This window comes from Mirounga leonina, unplaced genomic scaffold, assembly GCF_011800145.1.
Source record: "Mirounga leonina isolate KUSES-001 unplaced genomic scaffold, KU_Mleo_1.0 Mir_174, whole genome shotgun sequence".
Classification (NCBI taxonomy): domain Eukaryota; kingdom Metazoa; phylum Chordata; class Mammalia; order Carnivora; family Phocidae; genus Mirounga; species Mirounga leonina.
In genome coordinates this window covers 19,880,879-19,901,990 of record NW_023270451.1, presented here as the reverse complement: position 1 = coordinate 19,901,990, position 21,112 = coordinate 19,880,879, and the positions used below count along the sequence as shown (strand labels likewise).

At 37.0% G+C, this 21,112-nt stretch overlaps 1 protein-coding gene across 5 annotated transcripts in view; it reads right to left on the bottom strand.

Annotated features, from left to right (window-relative positions):
* Window positions 1–21,112, bottom strand: part of AKAP9 (A-kinase anchoring protein 9) — a 156,983-nt gene that overhangs the window by 8,473 nt on the left and 127,398 nt on the right. For 3 of the 5 annotated variants that reach the window (XM_035020531.1, XM_035020532.1, XM_035020533.1), the window contains 14 exons: window positions 20,316–20,804; window positions 19,838–19,901; window positions 19,624–19,745; window positions 18,837–19,028; window positions 18,384–18,572; window positions 13,472–13,616; window positions 10,405–10,624; window positions 9,513–9,663; window positions 7,678–8,346; window positions 6,818–7,026; window positions 6,408–6,513; window positions 3,980–4,162; window positions 2,824–3,024; window positions 1,701–1,933 (listed from right to left, as the gene is read on the bottom strand). In XM_035020531.1, coding sequence (XP_034876422.1) covers window positions 1,701–1,933; window positions 2,824–3,024; window positions 3,980–4,162; window positions 6,408–6,513; window positions 6,818–7,026; window positions 7,678–8,346; window positions 9,513–9,663; window positions 10,405–10,624; window positions 13,472–13,616; window positions 18,384–18,572; window positions 18,837–19,028; window positions 19,624–19,745; window positions 19,838–19,901; window positions 20,316–20,804 — 3,173 coding nt within the window. Of the gene's footprint in view, window positions 1–1,700; window positions 1,934–2,823; window positions 3,025–3,979; window positions 4,163–6,407; window positions 6,514–6,817; window positions 7,027–7,677; window positions 8,347–9,512; window positions 9,664–10,404; window positions 10,625–13,141; window positions 13,190–13,471; window positions 13,617–18,383; window positions 18,573–18,836; window positions 19,029–19,623; window positions 19,746–19,837; window positions 19,902–20,315; window positions 20,805–21,112 lie in introns of all 5 variants that reach the window. The other 2 variants (XM_035020530.1, XM_035020529.1) reach the window with 1 other exon arrangement.

The following is a 21,112-nucleotide window of genomic DNA, read 5'->3' as shown; positions in this document are numbered from 1 at the left end:
GGTCCTGGGATCGAGTCCCGCATCGCTTCTCTCTCTCCCTGCCCCCTGCTCGTGCTCTCTCTCTCAAATAAATAAATAAAATCTTATAAAAAGAGAGAGAGAGAAAAGAATGGAGACTACAAAGCAAATGAGATGGAACGAGAAAAGACTCTTACCCTGGCAGTGAGACCGAGCTGGGAAAGCTGGAAGAGGAGTGAGGCCATGGGATCGGGGGTGAAAACCAATAAGGCTTTAAAAGGAAGCGGGGAGGCAGTGCAGCAGACCAGCTGTAGCCAGATGCTGCCTGCCCTACCCTGGCCCAAGGAACTTTCTAAACACCAGTTTTGATTTCTTAATTCCAATCAGTTGCAAAGCTCAGTTTTAGGATGGTGAAAATACAACGAACATATAAGAGGACAAGAAAAAGAGGCAGTTAGAATGAAGTCTTTCAGTGGTGACTAGCTTTCAAGGAGCCTTCCCAAATTCTTCCAATAAAATTAATAATTACCTCCTGTGACCTGTCATTTAGTGTTTTCTAAGTTATGAGCATACTGGTCTTCCCCACTAGGAAGTGAGCTGCCTTTAGGGATTTAGGCAAGGTTTATATTTTTTTCATCATCAGTGCATCTCCCAGCATTTAACCCTGTACAGAGTGTACAAGGTGGTAAAAGGAATGGACGATGAGGAAGGAGAAACTGGGACAACCTGCCAACAATGTGGAATGATAGAGGCAAGGAGGGTCTCAGACTATTAATAAGAGAAAATGTGAGCTTCCTTTGCAGAGCCCACATGGATGAGATGTGGGAGCCCTGGCTGATTGTCCTACCTCTATCACTACTGGCTTTGCAACCTTTCCAGGCCTCAGTTTCCTCATCTGTGAGATGGTATTCTGAACTAGGTGATTTCAGACAGCTTCTAGTTAAAAACTTCTGTTGTATTTTTCAAAGGAAGATAGGTCAAAGAAAAAGGACAAAACCCTTTGAAGACCGTATGAGATGTGACCTGATAGGAAGCTTTAAAAACTAAAAATTCTTTTGAGACTGTCTGGTTCCTACATGAATAAAAGGGAGGGGAAGCATGGAGAAGCCTAGGGGTCTGGGTATGTATCACTCAAATGAGAGGACTGCAGGAGGCCAGGCCCTCAAGGGCGTTTGAGTCCGGGCTCCATTTCAGCCACAAACAGAATGAGTACCAGAGTTCCTAGCTTGGAACTACTACAGGCAGAGTGACAAAAGCACTAGCTCAGTCCAATGCCCTAAAGGCTAATCTGGGGTTCGGACGCAGAGTTAGGCCAGAGCTTTGTGGAGCAGAACCCCAAGAGTGGGTTATTTTAGCAATGAAGAAAATGAATGTGTAGCCTAATTAAATTTTCAAAAACATTTTTTTCCCTTTTGTGATCCCTTTTATTTCTACATCTGAGGTAGTTCATGGACTTACTCAGAGTTAAAAAATAAAATAAAACAAAAAAACAATCCAGATTGGATGTGCCAGCTCTGAGTTACCAGCTGCCTGCATCTGGGGAGCCGTTTCCATAGGGTCTCCATGGTACAATGTAAAGTATCCCTGGCTAAAAGGATGAAAGAAAGAAGCCCGCATGTTTTAGTGATGGCAAGTGTCTCATACTGTATGAATACAGAGCACAATAGGCAGAGAAAAGAGAAGATTACAAATCTAAATCCTTTTAGAGTCTATCAAAATGCACTTTCTTTCCAACACTTTACCTTGAAATTGCCATGGACACTCTGACCGCTGACCGAAACCTGGTGAAGCCCTTTGGACGGTTGGTGATCACCTCGAGGTCAGTGAAGGCTGGCTGCCCCCCCATCCGGGCAAGCAGAGCCAGGGTGGCATCTTCACATTCCTGGAACCCACCCAGTAACAGCAGCAGGTATTTCTTCTGATAAATGAGAGCTTTCCGAAAACTTTCTGCCCTCAGGTATTTACCATAAATTCTCTATGTTAAAGAAAGGGAAGAACATAAAGACATTATTAAGAAGCCATTCAAATTGTTCTCTAGGGGAAGATAACCTAGATTTTATTTTAAAAAAAGTTGTAGTAGCAGAATGGCAGATATCCTACTACTGTTTTCTACTTGATCAGCAAAGTTGAAGGTAAAGATAACCTTAAATTTTACACTTCTCCCTCATTTTGGTCAGTGCAATGTGAATACAAACCTTATACTTAGGTTTTTGGTTTATTTCGGATTTTAGTCCCTAGTCATCATATTTACTGCAAATATTTTTGTAATTCCATTATCATCTCGGTTTTTCTTCTAACTGCATAGAGCTACTTTTATTATTAGTGTCACTAATCCATTTAACTTTTTTTTATTTAATGTTTCCAATGTTAATGTTCTCTGTCCCTTTAAGAGTCATAAATTTATGTTCACTCCATAGTTAAAAAAATATTCCAAACATTTTTCTGTCTTTTTGTTTTGGATTTTATGTTAACGGATTAAAAGCTTTATTGCAATATTCATTAGAGTCAGTAGAGAGGCTATTCAGAGGGCTTGCCATCTTACAGAGCGTGGTGATGCTCTGATATTGAAAGTAGTAGAGCTTTTGTTGGCAGTGGAAAAGAGAACTTTCTGTTATCTATTAGGGATGAGATGGGGGAAGTGGGACCATGAGCTCATGGTGCTGCCAAGAGGGCATGCCTTGCCACCAAGGTTTTGTGACCAGCTAGAGACCTGCATTCATGACACACACTCAACAGTGCGACCAGAGACAGCCTAAGTGCCACCTACACTTCTTTACTCTGTTCAGTTAAGGTTAGTGAGAGATGAAACAAGGCAAAAGCAGAGGACCAGCTTTGGTACATGTTTCGATGGAAGACGTCTCCTACCTTTATAGCAGCATGCTCAGAATCAGGGCTCAGATTCTGAAGTAAAGCTTCATTTCTTAGTTCAGCTTTCAGTTTGTACACTTCAGCTTCTGCTCTTTTTAAGGATTTCTGAAGAGTCAATTTTTCTCTGTTCCAGACTTCTTTTTCAGAAGCAATGATGTCTTCAATGTTGGCACCACCACTGAATGAAAACCTAGAAGACTGCAGAGACCAGAGACTACTTACATGATTTTTAGGCATAAGTCTCTGAAAAATCTAAATTAAACACATTAAAGGTATCCCCTATGGGAACCTCAGCTTTCCAATCTCAGACTGGGAGAGTTCAAAGCCAATCTCAACTGACAGTAAAGAATATACACTAAATATATGGTCCTTTGCTTAGTAGATTAATTTTAAAACTAAAAATCCCTGTGAGAGCCTAGCCCAAAGGAAAGTGTTTAGATTTTGCAAAGCTTTGAAAGAAAACAGTTTAGAGACTTAATAAATGGACCATCTGGGTTCAAATGTAGAGCCTATGCCTGAATCAGCACACCGGGGAAGTGGGGGAAAAACCACCCGGCATGTCCACAGAGAAGTGGATTGCTACAGAAGTTCTGTGGATGTGTTATCATGTATTTGACTGCACAGTTGTCTTACGAGTCTTTCCTATCTTTATATTATATTCCTATCTTTATATTACAGAAGCTAGCAATTTATTTTGTAGTTTTTAACTGGAAAAAATTAAATAACTGCTAGAGTGGTTTATTAGACTAAAATATAAAATTTAATGGCATCTTTCACTTGAGTCACAAACACAGTAACTGATAAGAACAGTCAGAATTCACATTTGAACATTTCTTTACATGGATCCACTGATGGTCCACAGGTAGCAAAGTATCTGGCTTTGGTTAAGATAAGCAGTTCTTGGTTTGACTATAGACTTCAGTTTCCTCATGTGCAAGGCTGAATGTGGATTACAGACTCTGAAAGTATAGAACCCAGGATCTGGCCCAGAGAAGGCTCCCAATTATCACTGTCCTCTTGCTAACATTTTCCAATGATCATACTAAGAACCAGATATTTAATATTTTTACGTTAGGGTTAAGAATTGAAACCAGAGAGCAGAAGTTGTAATTCTTCAGTATTTCGAGTGTGGCCATGCTCAAATTAGACGTACATAATCTCTGCCAGCTCCTGTCTGTCGGTACCACCTGATCTGTTCTTCCAGCTTCATAACCGTATTTCTCAGATCATTCTTTTCTTCTGTCAGTTGGCTGATATGTCCTGTCAGCTCAGCATTTTGTCTCAGCAGTCTTTCAGTCAATGAGCCACTAGAAGTACCTGGGGACACTAAACTAGGCTAGAAAGATACAATGGAATTAAGGTCATGGAAGCATAAACAAACGTTTATGAACAATGCACATAAACATGTGAATGGGCACGGAGAACAAGAGATTTCATGAAGAAGTAGTGCTTGAGTTGAGTCTTAAATAACTAGGAAGAATTTCACAGGTAGGAAAGAAGACAGGGACGGGCATGTTAAGTAGAAGGAATAGCGTGTGTAAGGCACAGGGTTTTCTTTGAGAGTATGTTGCTTTTAGGGAGCTACAAGTGGCTTGGTAAGGCTAGAGTAAAGGCTGCCTTCACTTTATAGATAATAGACCTAAATGTAGGCAGTGGAGAACCATAAATGGCCTTGAGGCAAGAGCGCCACAAATAAAATTTATGTGTTAGAAAAATTCCTAGGTAGCAGCATGCAAAGTACAGTAAATTAGGGAAGATATATCCCGGTGTCAGGTGGACACATCAGGAAGTCATTACAATAGTTCAGGTGAGAAATAATAGAAGCCTGAATAAAGGCAATGACTAAGGGCACATGGGATAGATATTTTGGAGGTAAAAGCACAGGACTTAGTCACTGCTACGATACACGAGTGAAGTAAAGTGGTCTATGGTGACTTTCAACTTTCCAAACTGGGCGGTATCAGGACTAGAAATGTGGGTTGGGGACAGAAGAAGAAAAGAACGATGATGCTCAGTTTGGAACGTGCCTGTGAGGCTCCTAAGGGATCACTATGGGGTCCACTTCCTCAAGGAAAGAGTTCCTGTAATTAATGGAAAATACAAACCTGGACCACAGGATAGAGGTATACACTAGAACCACAGGCCACAAGAAGGTAAAGTCCATAAGGGTGAGATTTAAAAAAAATTTTTTTAATTAACATATAATGTATTATTTGTTTCAGAGGTACAGGTCTGTGATTCATCAGTCTTACACAATTCACAGCGCTCACCATAGCACATACCCTCCCCAATGTCCATCACCCAGCCACCCCATTCCTCCCACCACCCCTCCACTCCAGCAACCCTCAGTTTGTTTCCTGAGATTAAGAGTCTCTTATGGTTTGTCTCCCTCTCCAGTTTCGTCTTGTTTCATTTTTCTCTCCCTTCCCCTATGATCCTGTCTTGTTTCTCAAATTCCTCAGATCAGTAAGATTATATGATAATTGTCTCTCTCTGATTGACTTATTTTGTTTAGCATAATACCCTCTAGTTCCATCCACATCATTGCAAATGGCAAGATTTCATTTTTTTGACGGCTGCATAATATTCCATTGTGTGTGTGTTCTTTATCCATTCATCTGTTGATGGACATCTAAGCTCTTTCCATTGTTTGGCTATTGTGGACACTGCTGCTATAAACATTGGGGTGCATGTGCCCCTTTGGATCACTACATTTGTATCTTTGGGGTAAATACAAGGGTGAGATTTTTTTTTTTTTAAAGATTTTATTTATTTATTTGAGAGAGAGAGAATGAGAGAGAACACATGAGAGGGGGGAGGGTCAGAGGGAGAAGCAGACTCCCCGCTGAGCAGGGAGCCCGATGCGGGACTCAATCCTGGGACTCCAGGATCATGACCTGAGCCGAAGGTAGTCGCTTAACCAACTGAGCCACTCAGGCACTCAAGGGTGAGATTTTTAACAGATTTGTTCATTGCAGCTCAGAATCCAGGATAGTACCTGGCACGTAACAAGTGCCTGCTATAAGTATTTGTTCAATAGGTAAGTCTACTGAGAACTCAGGCTGTGGGAATGAATGAGCTTTCACAGAGAAAAAAATGGACGAGGACAGGAGGAAGAGGAATTCATGAAGGTGACTGATGAAAGAAATGGAAGAAATAAGAGAATATTGTCACAAAAGGTTAAAAAAGAGAGGGTTTTTAAGATGGGAGAGGTCCAAAGCATCAAATGCTATAAAGAAGTCAAGGAAGACAGGGAATGCAAAGATTCATCAGATTGGTCAACTGTGAAGACACTGGTGGCATTCTGTGGGTGGTTTTGAGAGTGGTGAGGGTAGAAGCCAGGCTATTCTTGCAAGAAACTTGGTTATCACAATATAATAAAGTGTCACTATAATTACTCAATAATGATAATGAAAGTTAATTTCCCCTCAAATTTTTACTGTCTTCTATTAGGGAAAGACAAATATTATTATTATTTAAAATAAATGAAAAGATAAAATTAAAACTCTTTAGAAAATACGGTGCCAGTTTCAAATGAGTCCTTTAGCTCCATTAGATCTTTAAAGTTCTTAAAGTCTTACCTCTTCCCCTGGCTGGCCAGTTAATTTCTGTAGTTGTAAAATAATTCCATCAATATTTTCCTGAACCCAAATGAAATCTTCGTCATCTGCTGTTTCAAACTGCAGTCTTCGAGAAAAAGACAAAAAGTCAAAACATACCTTTCTCAATTAGTGGTACTGACTAGCACAAACTTTACAGATGGACACTCTGCTTCACCTACCTTCTCCCTTACATTAAAGGGTTCTCTTTCCAGGGCTCAAGGGAAGGTTTTCAGGTGTATGAGTTTTGTTAAAGAATACCATCTCCTAATGCGAACATGCATTAACTTTGAAATTTCAATTCCCCACCCTTGGCTAACCATTAGCGAGGGGCCGGTTCTGACCAGCTTGTGTAAGAATGCCATTTCCAAAGTCAGGGGGAAAAATCTAACCTATTGGACGCTTTCCGGGCCAGATGCTGTAGTTTTAAAGCCACATGTTGAAGCTTTTGTCTGATGATTTCTAATGCACGATCACAGCCAGCTCCTCCCTCATTCATTTCAATCGGTTTAAGATAGCTTGATTCCTTTGTCTCTCCTTCTAGTTTCTGTTGAAGAACCCAATTTCTAGTTCGATCACTGGTTAAACTCCATGTGGATGGCTAGCAATTTTCGGCAGAAAAAGAAAAAGCAGTAATTATAAATGAACAGCAAATCACATTTTTTCTCAAGGGAACACAATTACGGTTTATACTCCAAATAAACTTCTATGAATTTCCTTTTTAAATCATTTGTTCGTACCTATTTTTATTTTTTTAGAAGATTTTATTTGAGGGCGCCTGGGTGGCTCAGTTGGTTAAGCGACTGCCTTCGGCTCAGGTCATGATCCTGGAGTCCCGGGATCGAGTCCCGCATCGGGCTCCCTGCTCGGCAGGGAGTCTGCTTCTCCCTCTGCCCTCTTCCCTCTCATGCTCTCTCTCTATATCTCATTCTCTCTCTCTCAAGTAAATAAATAAAATCTTTAAAAAAAAAAAAAAAAAGACCATTTTATTTGAGAGAGAGAGAGACTGAGAGAATGAGTGGGAGGAGGGGCAGAGGGAGAAGCAGGCTCCCTGCCGAGCAAGGAGCCTGACACGGGACTCCATCCCAGGACCCTGGGATCACGACCTGAGCTGAAGGCAGACGCTTAACCAACTGAGCCACCCAGGCACCCTGTTTTTAACTATTTAAATAATTTAGTCCACTATCAAAATTGTATGTTCAAAGGGCTGTAGTGTTCTTTTAAAAAATATTTTAAAACAGTGTTAATTTACCTCATTAAGATTCTGATAGAGAATTCTTCTACTTTCTCGTTTTTCTTCTCGTTGTAGTTCTTGCTTCTGGAATTCCTGCATAATTCCCTGCAGTCGCTTTCCTTCAAGGTCTAACTTATAAACCTGCTGCCTTTTCTCTTCCAGCTGGCGCTGAAGATCTTCCACTTTGGACTGGAGCTCATGCATTTTTTTCTGTCCCTCAGTGTTGGCCTCTTGTTCTGTCTGCAACGTCTTCTTGTGAACCTGCCTATCCTTTTCCATTTGCTGTCTTGTTTGCAAAGAATCCAGTTTATATTTCTCGGTCTCATTTAACAATTCTACTATGCGACTGTGTTTCTCCTCTAGCTGTTTCTGTAGCTCTTTAAGGAGGTCCTCAGAGGGTAGGGAGGGCCGAGGCTGCCCACTATCATCATTGCTCTGCAAGTGAGCATGCAATTCCCGCTCCCTATCCAGGGTACTACTCATTTCCCGTATTCGAACTTTCTCAGATTCAAGAAGTACCTGAAGCTCTAAGTTTCGACCTCGTTCTTCTGATAACTGGGCATCATGTAGCACTCTTTGCGATTCTATTTTCTCCTGTGATTCATTTAGTAGTTGTTTCTGTTGTTCCAACAGTAGATTTAGCTGGATATTCCTTTGTTTCTGACCCTCAAGTGAAAATTTCAAATCCTTGTAGAAGAAAGTTGAATTTAAGAATTTGTTAATATTAAGAATTCTTTGTAAGTATACTATAATTCTACTTTATTAATACTAAGTTGGTAGTATTTGATAATAGAATTGATTATCCAGTTTATTAACTTAAACTTTCAGTGGTTAAAGCATAATTATTTGGATAGCCAGATGATTTTCATCAAAGACTATAAACAAAAGATAGATAAGCTAAATGATACTTTCTCTCCAAACATTAATCATACCTACTCAAGGAATATGAAGCAGGGTATATTCCTTCTAGAAATAATGACTTTTAAAAATACAAATATTCCAATATAATGTGACAGGAGCTCCTGAAAAGCCTCATGTTGTTCAATGTCACATATTGAAAATAATAGGGCTTATGGGGAAAAGCAGGGTTAGGGACAAACTACTCAAAACTTACACAAATTTGTAATGATAAAAAATAGTAATCAGTACCCGAGGGGATATCATGTCCTTGCCAGGCAGAGAGCTCACTATGCCTGGAGGCTACCAAGATGGACATTCAAAAAAAAAAAAAAAAAACCCAACAAAACAAAACAAAATTTAATAGGGCAGAAATGCCAGCTACTTAGTTTTTTAGCATACAGCTAGGGAGCACCATGTGTGGATGGAACAAGAGCTCTGAGCCAGTGGGGCTACCACTAATGTGGGCACTGTGGGTGCAGAGTACAACCCGCCCTGAGCTGTGAGCTGTGCCTCTTTGGAACACAGCCCAGAATGAAGGGACTCATTTTCAGTTTTTAAAAAATGTAACAGTGAGGGCTCCTGCTGCCAGAGAGGTGTCACTGTTCCCCTTCCCTGGGAGAAAACAAGAACCAAGACTACTTTGAGTTAAACTGAAATGGATGCCCTATTTATCAAATTGTATATGCACGAACTCAAATTCCCCAAACACACACCGTAGCAGAACAGTCTGTATGCACCCCTGGATGTAGCCAAACAAAACTGCATCACACTATTAGCATTTCCTAGATAGATAATGTTTAGATAACATAATAGTATTCCATATACAGTGAACAACTTACTGTACCTCATAAAGAGTCTAAGCCTGACACTTCAGAAAGAGGAAAGTCTTGAGACTCTCCCTCTTCTGTTGTTCTGGATATTCCACAGACACATAAAGACAAAGGTAACAATACCTCAAGTTCTTCTTTATCCCGCTCTTCACTGCGTCCTAGTTTGGCTTTCTCCTTCTCCAAAGCCCACTGGAGCTCTCTGGATTTTTTCTGTTCACTTGCTAATGTGTCATTAAGCAAATGTACTTCATCGGTTTTATCTTTAACTTCCAACCTAAATCAGAGACAATCGAACTTTCATAAAATTACTTTAACCGAGTTTATACTGAGAGAAAGAGAGAGCTTCCATTGAAAAGTGGAGGTATATTATAAACTAGTTAATAGGAAAATATAAGCCATGTAAAGATTAAAGATTTCTGACTGTGGTTTATTTCAAATTAACCGTTTCTAGCAATGCCACTATTAACTATTATTTAGCACTGTAAACAATTTATTTTTACAAAATAACATTAATAAAAATTTTCCTTTGTCTTTTACTGAACATGGGAATAACCACTGTTCAAAATAAAGAATGACTGTCTTTGTAATGTGTCCTTGGCAAGCAGAATATCTCACTATTTATACCAACAATTTATCCTTTTCACAAGCATTGTATTTTAAAACATTTTGTATACTTTAGGTAGATGAACCACAAATTCTATTGAGATCATAAATATCACTTCAAATTACTTGGTGGTAAAATAGAAGTCAAAGTTATATATCTTATACAACAATAAGTCTCCAATAGAACTGAACCCACAGTAGAGAATATGCCAACACCTAATCATGAATTTATCATTTGGAAAAATTTGGAGTTTTTCCTTTCCACTGTAATTTTTCCTATAAATAACAAAGTTTCAAGTTATTTACACATTATGTATAATGTCATGCTGTTATAAGATCTGCACAATGTCTGTGACAAAATTCCTTCACTTCCTTCACCCAAATAGGTTTATAATAAGGAAGCCTGACATACCTGAAGGTCTCTAATTCCTTTAGGTGCTTATGTTGTGCCTTGAGTGTTGTTTCTAGTTCCAATTTAGTTTGTGCAAGTTCACTCTTCAGTTCAGCAACCACCATTTTCTCAGAACTCAGTTGTTCCTGCAGTTCTGCTGCTCTGTCCTTCACACTGCTGAGCTCCACTTGCATCTCCACCATCTGAGACTGCTTCTGCTGTATATTATACTCCAAGAGTTCTAAATGGAAAATTATTAATACTTAAATTATGATCTTGCAACTCATATTTGGTTTATAAATATTTTATTGATGAGAACTGATTTTTAATTTAGGAGATTACTACAAAGCAAATGTGAAGAGATCACAGTCCCAAAGTTGGCAATTTATATAAATACGTATCATGAATACTTTCCTCATAGTGCTAATGGTCAAGATTTCAGAACCATAAATACATAAGGATGATAACAGTTTAACAGAATATTTAATCAATGCAAGACATGAACTAAAAGAAACTTCAGGTGTTCACAAATACTATATATAGAAGTGTGTATTTGCTCAAGCAGAATTTCAAGAGCTCCCGCTAAAAAATGCCAAAGGTTTTTGACAGCCACACAAAGCACTTGCAGGACTCTGGCATGTAACATGACTACAGTGCTGAGCACGGCTTGCTGGTTTTGTTTAGCATTCCTTTGCAGACAGTCCCTAGGAACTTTACTGTCCTAGAAGCTTCGATTGTGGTTTGTTCTTTAAGCACAAACCAAACCCCTGCTATAGGTCTGTTACAATGAAAACAAGTGAAAATATTTAAATCCCTAAGTATAATAAATGAAAAAAGTGTTATGAAATATGCATCAGGAGCCTGCTTTTGCAAAAAATATAAACTTGTATACATATGGCATATTAATAAAGGTCTGCAGATAATAACAGCTGTTATTTTAGGATGCAGGAGATTCCAAGGGAGTAATTTTTACTCTATTCTTTTGTTTCTCCATTCTACCTTGAATGTGTTTTCAACTTAAAAAATTTTATCAAAGTTCATCACTTTATATTACAATTCACTGATGTTAAGAAAAAGGAATAACTTTGGCTTTAGAAGACAATCACGTCAGTTTAAGCTTTTTTTTTTTTTTTAAGATTTATTTATTTTAGAGAGAGCACAAGCATGAGGGGCAGAGGGAGAAGGAGGGAGAATCCCAAGCAGATTGTGCTGAGCGTGGACTCTATCTCAGGACCCTGAGATCATGACCTGAGACGAAACCAAGAGTTGGATGCACAACCCACTGCGCCACCGAGGCGCCCAAGTTAGTTTAAGCTTTTAAAACTATTTCTTAGAAGAAGCTAAGGATCGAAAAATATAAATATGTATCTATGTATTTTCAATGGGGTTCTATTTAACAATAACAAAGTAAAATAATACTAATCAATTCTCTAAAAATAATCTTCAATTAATCTTACATCTAAATATAAGATATACTTGTGATCTAATTACACCTCTTTTCTCTGAGATATTTTAAAATATTTAAATTTTTTAGTTGTTCAATGACAAATGTGAGACTATGGTGTAACTTTCCCAAAATTTGTAAAAGCATAGGTGTTTCTACCATTATATCAAACAAAACTGAAGACCAGAATGTCTCTTCACTAGATGTGATGAAAATTAGATTGTACTTTAATCCCTACTGATTTCCATCCGGAACTCACAGACAGCCCTACCAAAAAGTGGGGAAAATACAAGAATAAGCATACCACAAAGGCAAAAATCCAGCTAGCCAATAATCATATGACAAAGAATGAAACCACTTCAGTAATTAGAGAAATTACATTAAAATTACACAATTAAAACCATAATAACAATCTACTGCGTGTCCACCAGATTGGCAACAAAGGTCTGACAATGTCAACTATCGACAAGTAAGTGAAGCAACAGGACTCTCATACTCTGCTAGTAAGCATACGAATTGATAGGACCGCTCTGGATTACAAAATAAATGTGAAATGATGTATTCTATGACTCAGCAATTCCACCCCTGGGGGTATATATACCCAGAAAACTCATGCATGTATGCAGCAGCAACAGAGTATAACATAGTATAACAATGTGCAGAACAGCAGTGGTTGTAATAGCTAAAAAATAGAAATAACCCAAAACATTCAACCACAGAATGGATATATAAATTGTGGGCTTTTTTTTTTTTTTTAAAGATTTTATTTATTTATTTGAGAGAGAGAGAATGAGAGGGAGGAGGGTCAGAGGGAGAAGCAGACTCCCCGCCGAGCAGGGAGCCCGATGCGGGACTCGATCCTGGGACTCCAGGATCATGACCTGAGCCGAAGGCAGTCGCTCAACCAACTGAGCCACCCAGGCGCCCCTAAATTGTGGGAATTCTATACAGTAACAAAAGCAAATGAACTGGAGATAAATGCAGTAACTTAAAAAAATATTATGGAGAGGTAGAAGAAGCAAGATACAAATATATACAGAATAACAAAGTTCAAAAGCAGGTAAACTTCAAACTTACATGGGTTTAGGAATACACAAATAGGTAGTCAGACTAAAGAATAATCAGGATAATGGTTACCTCTAGGTCGCCACAGTGTAGTGTGTTTGGGAGGAGCTTCTGAGGTACTTGACATGTGTAAAGTTTCCATAAATATTCACTTAAAGATTTGTTATACTGTGTATTTTTGCATTTTGCACTTTTCTCTATGTATATTATAGTTTACAATAAGAAAAGGATTAAAAAAGAAATAGTTACTTTCATTGTAGATTTCTTTTTCTTTTAGGTGGTTATCCTCACAAAGAACTTCAAAACAAAAAAAGATAATGAACTTAATGGGCTTGTTTTAAACAGCCTGATCAAAGCAATACTGTTCATTTTAAATTAAATATATCTGTTTAAAAACCAACTGGACAATCCTTTAATTCCCAGAGTCATTAATGTAGATTATTTCCATTATAGGAGAATGAGAAGAAAACGTGACTAAAAGAAAATGTGTTTTAAATGAATAATAATACAAAAAAGGGAAATAGAGTAAAATATTTCAACCTATTTGCTGCCACCATGTGAGCCTGACGTACAGCATACCTTGGCCTGGTTGATCATTTTCTTGTTCTCTTTTCAGAGCCATTTTCCTACCATTCATTTGAGCATGCAGTGCTTGAATTTCAGATAACAAACTCCTTCTGTCTGCTTTCTGGAGGCATTCCATAGCTGCTTGATATTCAATACTCTGTAATAATGCAAAGCAAAAAATCAAGTGAAGAGAGTTGTAAAGACAGTAATATTAACAATCAGGAAGTCTGAAAAAAAAAATGGAACATACATGCTGAAATTTTGGAAAGATCTTAATTTTCTCTTTCTGTTCATTAGGATTTACTTTTTAATTATTAATCTTCATATTTACTTTGAAAATTTTCACACATACAACAAAATAAGACTATAATAAACACTCATGTACAGAGCTTAAGAAATAGCACCTATCAGCTCTATACAACTCCCTGAACACCTCCTCTGCACCACCTGCTTGAGAAATACTTAACACTCAACTTCTAAGTTTGGTGTTATTTTCATGTGCTCTGTATATTATGTCATATACACACATGTATCCTAAGCAAATACAGTACTGTTTTGCATGTTTTAAAACTTTATATAAATGGCATCATATGGTGTATTCACCTTAGTGTAATTTGCCTTTTTCATTTAATTAATTTTTTTTTAAAGATTTTATTTATTTATTCATAAGAGACAGAGAGAGAGAGGCAGAGGGAGAAGCAGCGGGACTTGATCCCAGGACCCTGGGATCATGACATGAGCCGAAGGCAGACGCCCAACCATCTGAGCTACTCAGCTGCCCTCATTTAATGAATTTAAGTGAATTTCATGTTGGTGAACCATCTGGGTTGACACATACAGCTCTATTTCACAATCATTTTCAATGTTATATAGTATTTCATAGTATGAAGTATACAGTACATTTATCTTTTCATATATTTATCGGATACTTTTTTTGTGCACCTATTTTTATCATTTGTTCATTTTTCCAGTGGTTGTTTTATTCTCACTGGATATTTGGTCAGTAGCTCCTTTCCTTAAGCTGTCTTTGTGTGGTTTAAGAATCAGCAATGATGAGGCCTGGGTGGCTCAGTCGGTTAATAACGTGTCTGACTCTTGATTTCGGTTCAGGTCATGATCGCAGGGTTGTGAGATTGAGCCACTTGTCAGGCTCCGAGCTCAGCATGGAGTCTGCTTGAGATTCTCTCCCTTCCTCTCCCTCTGCTCACACGTGCTTTCTCTCTCTCTCTCAAATAAATAAATATTAAAAAAAAAAGAATCAGGGCAATATTGGCCTTATAGAATGGGTTGGGAAGTGTTCCCTTCTCTTAATTTTAAAAGAGTTTGTGAAGGACTGGTATTAATTTTTTAAACATCTGGTAGAATTCACCAGTGAAGTTATCTGATAATAGGCTTTTCTTTGTTTTATTTTCCCTTCGTTAAAATAACGAGTCACAAGTTATTTTTAATGGTATCCTACCTTTGCATTCCTGGATAAGTGTAAGGTGACTGTGTCTCCAAAAAATATACATGGATTTGGTTTAATATTTTGTTTAGGAATTCTGCATCTATGTTCATGAATAAAACAGGCCCATAAGTTTTCTTTCTTGCATTATCTTTGTCTGACTTTGATAACAGGGTTATATTAGCTTCTTAAAAAAACCACAAGGCATTCCCCCAGTCATCCAACAATGGGAAGCATATGTTTAAGACTGCAATTAGTGATTCCTTGAATGTATGCTAGACGTCACCTGTAAAACCATTTGAACTTAGTGTAATTCTTGTGGGTAAATTTTTTTAAACTGTTTTTTATTTCATATTTTGACATAATTTCACCTATAGAAAAGCTCCAAAATTTGTGCAAGGAATCCCCATTATTTCATTCATCCAAATTCTCTAAATGTTAACCACATTTGCTTTACCACTCTCTATCTCCGTGTGTATGTATCTACACACATATACATCATTATTTTTCTTTTCCAAAATGTGTGAAGATAAGTGGCAGACAGATGCTCCTTTACCCCTAAAAACTGTAGTGTATATTTCCTAAAAACAAGAACATTCCCTTACAAACCACAGTACAATTATCAAAAGTAGAAATTAATCTACTACGATACTATTATTTTATGTACAAAACTTATTAGTTCCCATTTGCCCTTCAGCCAGTATTCTCTGATGATCACATCTTACATAACTATAGTACATTATCAAAACTAGGTTTAGATATTGGTACGATTCTATTTAAATCACAAGGCTTACTGAAATTTCATTAGTTTTGACACACATTCATTCATTTTCCTGGTGTATAGTACTATGAAATTTTATCACATGTGTAGGTCTGAGTCACCATGACCATAATCAGGATACAGAACTGTTTCATCAACACAAAGAAACTCCTTTGTGGGCGCCTGGGTGGCTCAGTTGGTTAAGCAACTGCCTTCGGCTCAGGTCATGATCCTGGAGTCCCTGGATCGAGTCCCGCATCGGGCTCCCTGCTTGGCAGGGAGCCTGCTTCTGCCTCTGACCCGCCCCCCTCTCATGTGCTCTCTCTCTCATTCTGTCTCAAATAAATAAATAAAATCTTTAAAAAAAAAAAAAAAAAAAGAAACTCCTTTGTAGTCACATCCTTTCCCCAGCCATAACCCCTGATAACCACTGATCTGTTCACTATCACTATAATTTTGTCATTTCAAATGTTATATAACATACAAGAAGTTTAGGGTATCAATAGTCCGTTCCTTTCTAACTGCTAAGTAGTATTTCATTGTATGGATGTACTTTAATTTGTTCATCCATTTACTTGTCAAAAGACATTGGGTTGTTTCCAGTTTTGGAGTATTACAAATAAAACTGCTATGTATATTCTTGTACAGATTTTTACGGAGACCTAAGTTTTCATTTCTGATAAATACCTATGAGAGTGTGACTACTAGGTCATACGGTAAGTGTATATTTAACTTTATAAGAAAATGCCAGTTCATTTTCCAGAGTGACTCTCCCATTTTACATTCATATCAGCAACGTATGAGATGCAATTTCTCTGCATCCTCACCAGCACTTGGTATTTCCCTAATTTTTATTTTGGCCATTCTGATAGATACATAGTGGCCTCAATTTGTTTTGGTCTAATATATGCTTGTGAGTAGATTTTAGTTACGCACAAAAGTGAGGTAGTGTACTTCATATCAGGAAGTACATGGTATCTAGTTTGTTCTATTACTGGTGATATTAATTCTGACCACTGGTATCTGTAAGGTTTTCCACTATATAGTTATTGCTTGAGTTATTACTATAATGCTTAATAAAGGGTGATCTAGCTTCATCATTTCTTCTATCTACTCTCTGGCATTCTATTGCAAGAAAGAATTTTTATGCATTTATTTATATTAGTATGAATTCATGAGTTCTTATTTTACTCTTTGGTTTATAATCTGTCACTACCATTATTTAGTATGATGTTCCAATTGTCCTAAATGTGGACGCTGGGAACTCCTTCAAGTTGGCTTCTGTGATCTTTTGACATCTCCCTTTCATTCTCTGAGAAAGAAAGTCTTTGTCAGCAAAACAAGATATTCCAGGTTCATCTTGTATGTCCCTCTGCTCCAGCCCAGGAATCAATCATTTCTCTAAGGAGTCCTAGCTCCCTTTAATGGAGAATGTAGTTAAAAATGAAGATCTGGGCACTAAGTGTTGTTAGTAGTCTTTTAACTATGAATTTGATTTTTCTTTTCTTTTTTTTTTTTTTTTTACTAGTTATAGGACTTTTCAGGTTTTCTATTTCTTCCTGAATGAATTTGTAGAAGTGATTATTTTTCTAGAAATCTGTCCATTTCACCCAAGTTTTTGAATTTATATAAAATTATTCATAATATTCTATTATTTTATATCTGTTATCTTCAGTTATGATCCCATTTTCATTCCTAACTTTTATAAAAATGTGCTTTACCTTTTTCCTTAACCGATTCTCCAGAAAAGTTTATTATCCTTTCAAAGAAGAAACTCTTATGTTTTTATCTTCTCTGTTGTATCAACATACCACATTTCACTAACTTCATTTTTCTTTATTACAGTTGAACTTCATTAATTGTGGATTGCGTATCTACAAATCTGCCTATTCACTAAAATTTATCTGTAACCCCAAATCAACACTTGAGGTGCTCTGACAGTCATTTGTAAACATGCCAAGAGGGGCAAAATACTTAAGCTGCCACCTGAGTGTAGCAGCTGAAGTGGAACTAGGTGCCGTTCTGCTGTTTTCTTTCATCTCTTATACTACAAACGGTCTCCTTTTTGCCATCTATTCAGTGCTGTTTTTTTGAACTTTTATGCTCTTTATTGGTGACTTTGCTGTTTAGAATGGTCCCTAAGCACAGAGATGAAGAACTACCTAGTGTTACTCATCACAAGAAGGCTGTATTTTATGCAGAGACCATATGTGATAAATTTCATTTAGGTGTGAGTTACATAGTACTCTTGGCCATGAGTTCAACGTTAATGAATCAGAAATACCTAGTAAAAAAGGTATCTTTAAACAAACACATACAAAACAGAATTATGTATTGATTGGTTGACAAATGTCATAACCAGGGGTTCACAGGAACCTACTCGTGTATTTTCCCTAGTAGCAGTGGCTCAGCATCCACAGCAACTTCACAGAATCTAACTATGGCAGACAACAAGAACTGACCATAGCTTACTTCTACTTTCTTTGGGCTTACTCTGTTTCTCTTTTCTAACTTCCTAAGTTGGATGAATAGCTCCTTAATTTTCAGTCCTGCTTATTTTCTAACATAAGATAAAACATTTAAGGTAATAATTTTCTTCTAATATTCTTAGTGGCTCCTGTTAAAATTTTAACTTTCAGACCTTCTCCAAAAGTAATCAATAACTCACTTGCTTATTACTATTAAAAAGCATTCTTTGTTTCAAAGTTTTATTTTGATACCTGTTCTTGTATTCTCTGTTCCAAACAGTTTAATAATCCAACTGCATCTCTAGTACCTAGAGCTGTCAGCTCAGTCTGAAATGCAGCTAGTAAAACACTGCGCTCCTTTAAGAAAACTTGCTGAAGAGCAAGCAGGAGTTCACCTCGCCAGTCTGGGGGGCTCTCATGAGACTGGGAACCATCATAAACCTAGCAGAGTATAAAAAAACAAAAGTTAGTTTTCAAATAAGCATGTTTTAAAAAACTCTAAAAATGGTATTTATCTACCAACCAAAATGAATAGTAGAACCCAAAAGTAAAGTATGGATTTGCTTTCAAGTGTGTGGCTTGTTGCATTTAAATGATACATAGTAATTCATGTGTAATTACATCATAAAAGACAACTGAATCTGTAAAGTGCCTTACTATTAATAAAAATTATATAAAACTATTAAGATGCACAATATTGAGTACCTCGGCATCTCTTTGCACTTGCATTTTGGTAATTAAATCCTTAAGAGATGAGATTGTACTGAGATAAGCTCTTCTTTCTTCTAGCCAAGATTCTGACACTTGCTGAACAGAATGGTCCTCTCCATCACTATAGGGAGACTCAGTGAGGGAAAGCACCTGCATGCCTTCATTATGGACAGCTCTCAGTAATCCCTAGAAATGAAAACCCAAAGGCCAGAATTCTGACAACTTCTTCAAAGACAGACATACAAAGAAACAAATTTTAAGTAAGGTAGCTATATCTAGCTAGATTGACGTAGAAGAGCCACTGCAAGAAGAAAACACCAGGCTACCATTACTGGTTGCCTTCTTATGGAGGGGTAAGCCAATCCAGAAGACAGTCTATGACTCTGTGTAGTTCTCACCTATAAGTTCCTTCTATTTATCTAATGGGCTCTTCTTGGATTAATGATTAACCACAAATTTGGCCAAAAAAATAAGAGATAAATTCTAGTTCTTGAGATTGCTTTAATAATTTTAGCACTCAAAAATCCCAGGAATAAAAACTATTTTTAAAAATCTTTAGACAAAAAATTATTAAATATATTGTACTTTATTATCTGCAAAATACAGGAATAACACTAAACAGATCCCCAAGATTCCTTCTTGCTATGTAAGATTCTCCTCAGAGAATGTTATGTTTTCTCTCTGAGGAGAATCTTACTACGTAAGTTCTAATAAACTGCTGTGTTCAATATAGAAACCACACTGGCTAAGTTTCACTAAAAGATATTTTGTCTTTCAGTACCTTTATTTTCTTTGGAAATGAATCTGTTGAACCTTCCCCTTCATCTCCTCGGTCTTCTGATGCTGTGTCAAACCCCTGACTTTGTGTAAGATAAATTCCTTGACCCCAGTCTGATCCAGAATCTAAAATAAAGAAAACCACCACTGACTACTACAAAGAAACAAATACTTTTTAAGTAAGTACTACAAAAAGGTCAGAAATTTATATAACTTACCACTGGAACATATTTCTCTAGTTTGGTAAGCATCAGAATGTGTTAATTCAGGAACTGAGGATCCCTATTTAGAGAAAATAAAAGAATACATAACATTTTTTGCCTTAATAAAAATAAAAATAGGGCCCAATGAATAGTTTTGTTCTTTTATAATGCTTTCAAAAAACAAATGAGAAACTCAATTAAATCTGCCACACGTTTTACAATAAATGGAACTATCCATGGTTTAAAAGTCTTCAATTTTTTTCCTAATGGATATTACCATAAAAAGACATTCATGAGTTAAGGAATAATATAGTGTTCCAAATCTGCAGAGGAACTTTGTGGAAAGTCATTATCTGACTACACAATGGAAAGATTTAAAACTGCAATTTTATCATAAGGAAGAGACTACCCAAATTTCTTTTTCTGTTAAAAACAAAGAATTTGGGGGAAAAAATACAACATTGAAAAAACACATATTATGAAAACCAAGTACCTCTTTAGATCTCAGACACTGTATCACTGCCTTCAAGGTACCACATTCCTCCGTCAGTAACTGTACAGCAACATAATGCTCCCTCTTTAAAGTTTCAGTTTCTGAAATATGTCTGGATTCCATATCCAAAATTTCAGCAGCATGTAGTTCTTGCATCTGCTCAACTTTTTCAGTAAACTGACTGATTATTTCAGTGACTTCTTCTGAGGAACACTCACTCTGTAAATCAATTTGGATTCCTGCATTTCTAACAAAAACTTGTGGAGTCTGACTGCTGCTATTGACCTTGAGAGTCCCCTCTGTCTGGGATGCCAGACTTTTACCCACTTTAGTGGGAAGTGGCTCTAATATGCACACTTTTCTGTTTTCCTGTACCTCAGTCTTATCTTCTTTTTCTACGAAGGAGGATAATTTCTCTTTTGCTTCCATGAGCTGATTCCTAACTTGGCTTAAATCTTTCTGGAGAGATGCCATATTTGTTTCTTTTACCTAGAACATAATGAAGAGAACAGAACATTCAATTAAAATATTAAATATAGAATTTAGGGCAAAGAGGAGAGAATATGCATGCTAATATGTTCCTTTTCCTCAGAATAACAGGAAATATATTTCAGAAACACTCATAGATTCCATATATATTTGTATATATGTATAGTCATAGATTACCATAGAAGTGAAATTATTTTATCAGCCTCTTTTGGTATTCATGGGATATAGAGTTCTCTTTAACATCTGTCTTTCTCCTTGTTCATTAACAGACTAGAGACTAAAAGCATCTTTCTATAAAAGATTTAAGG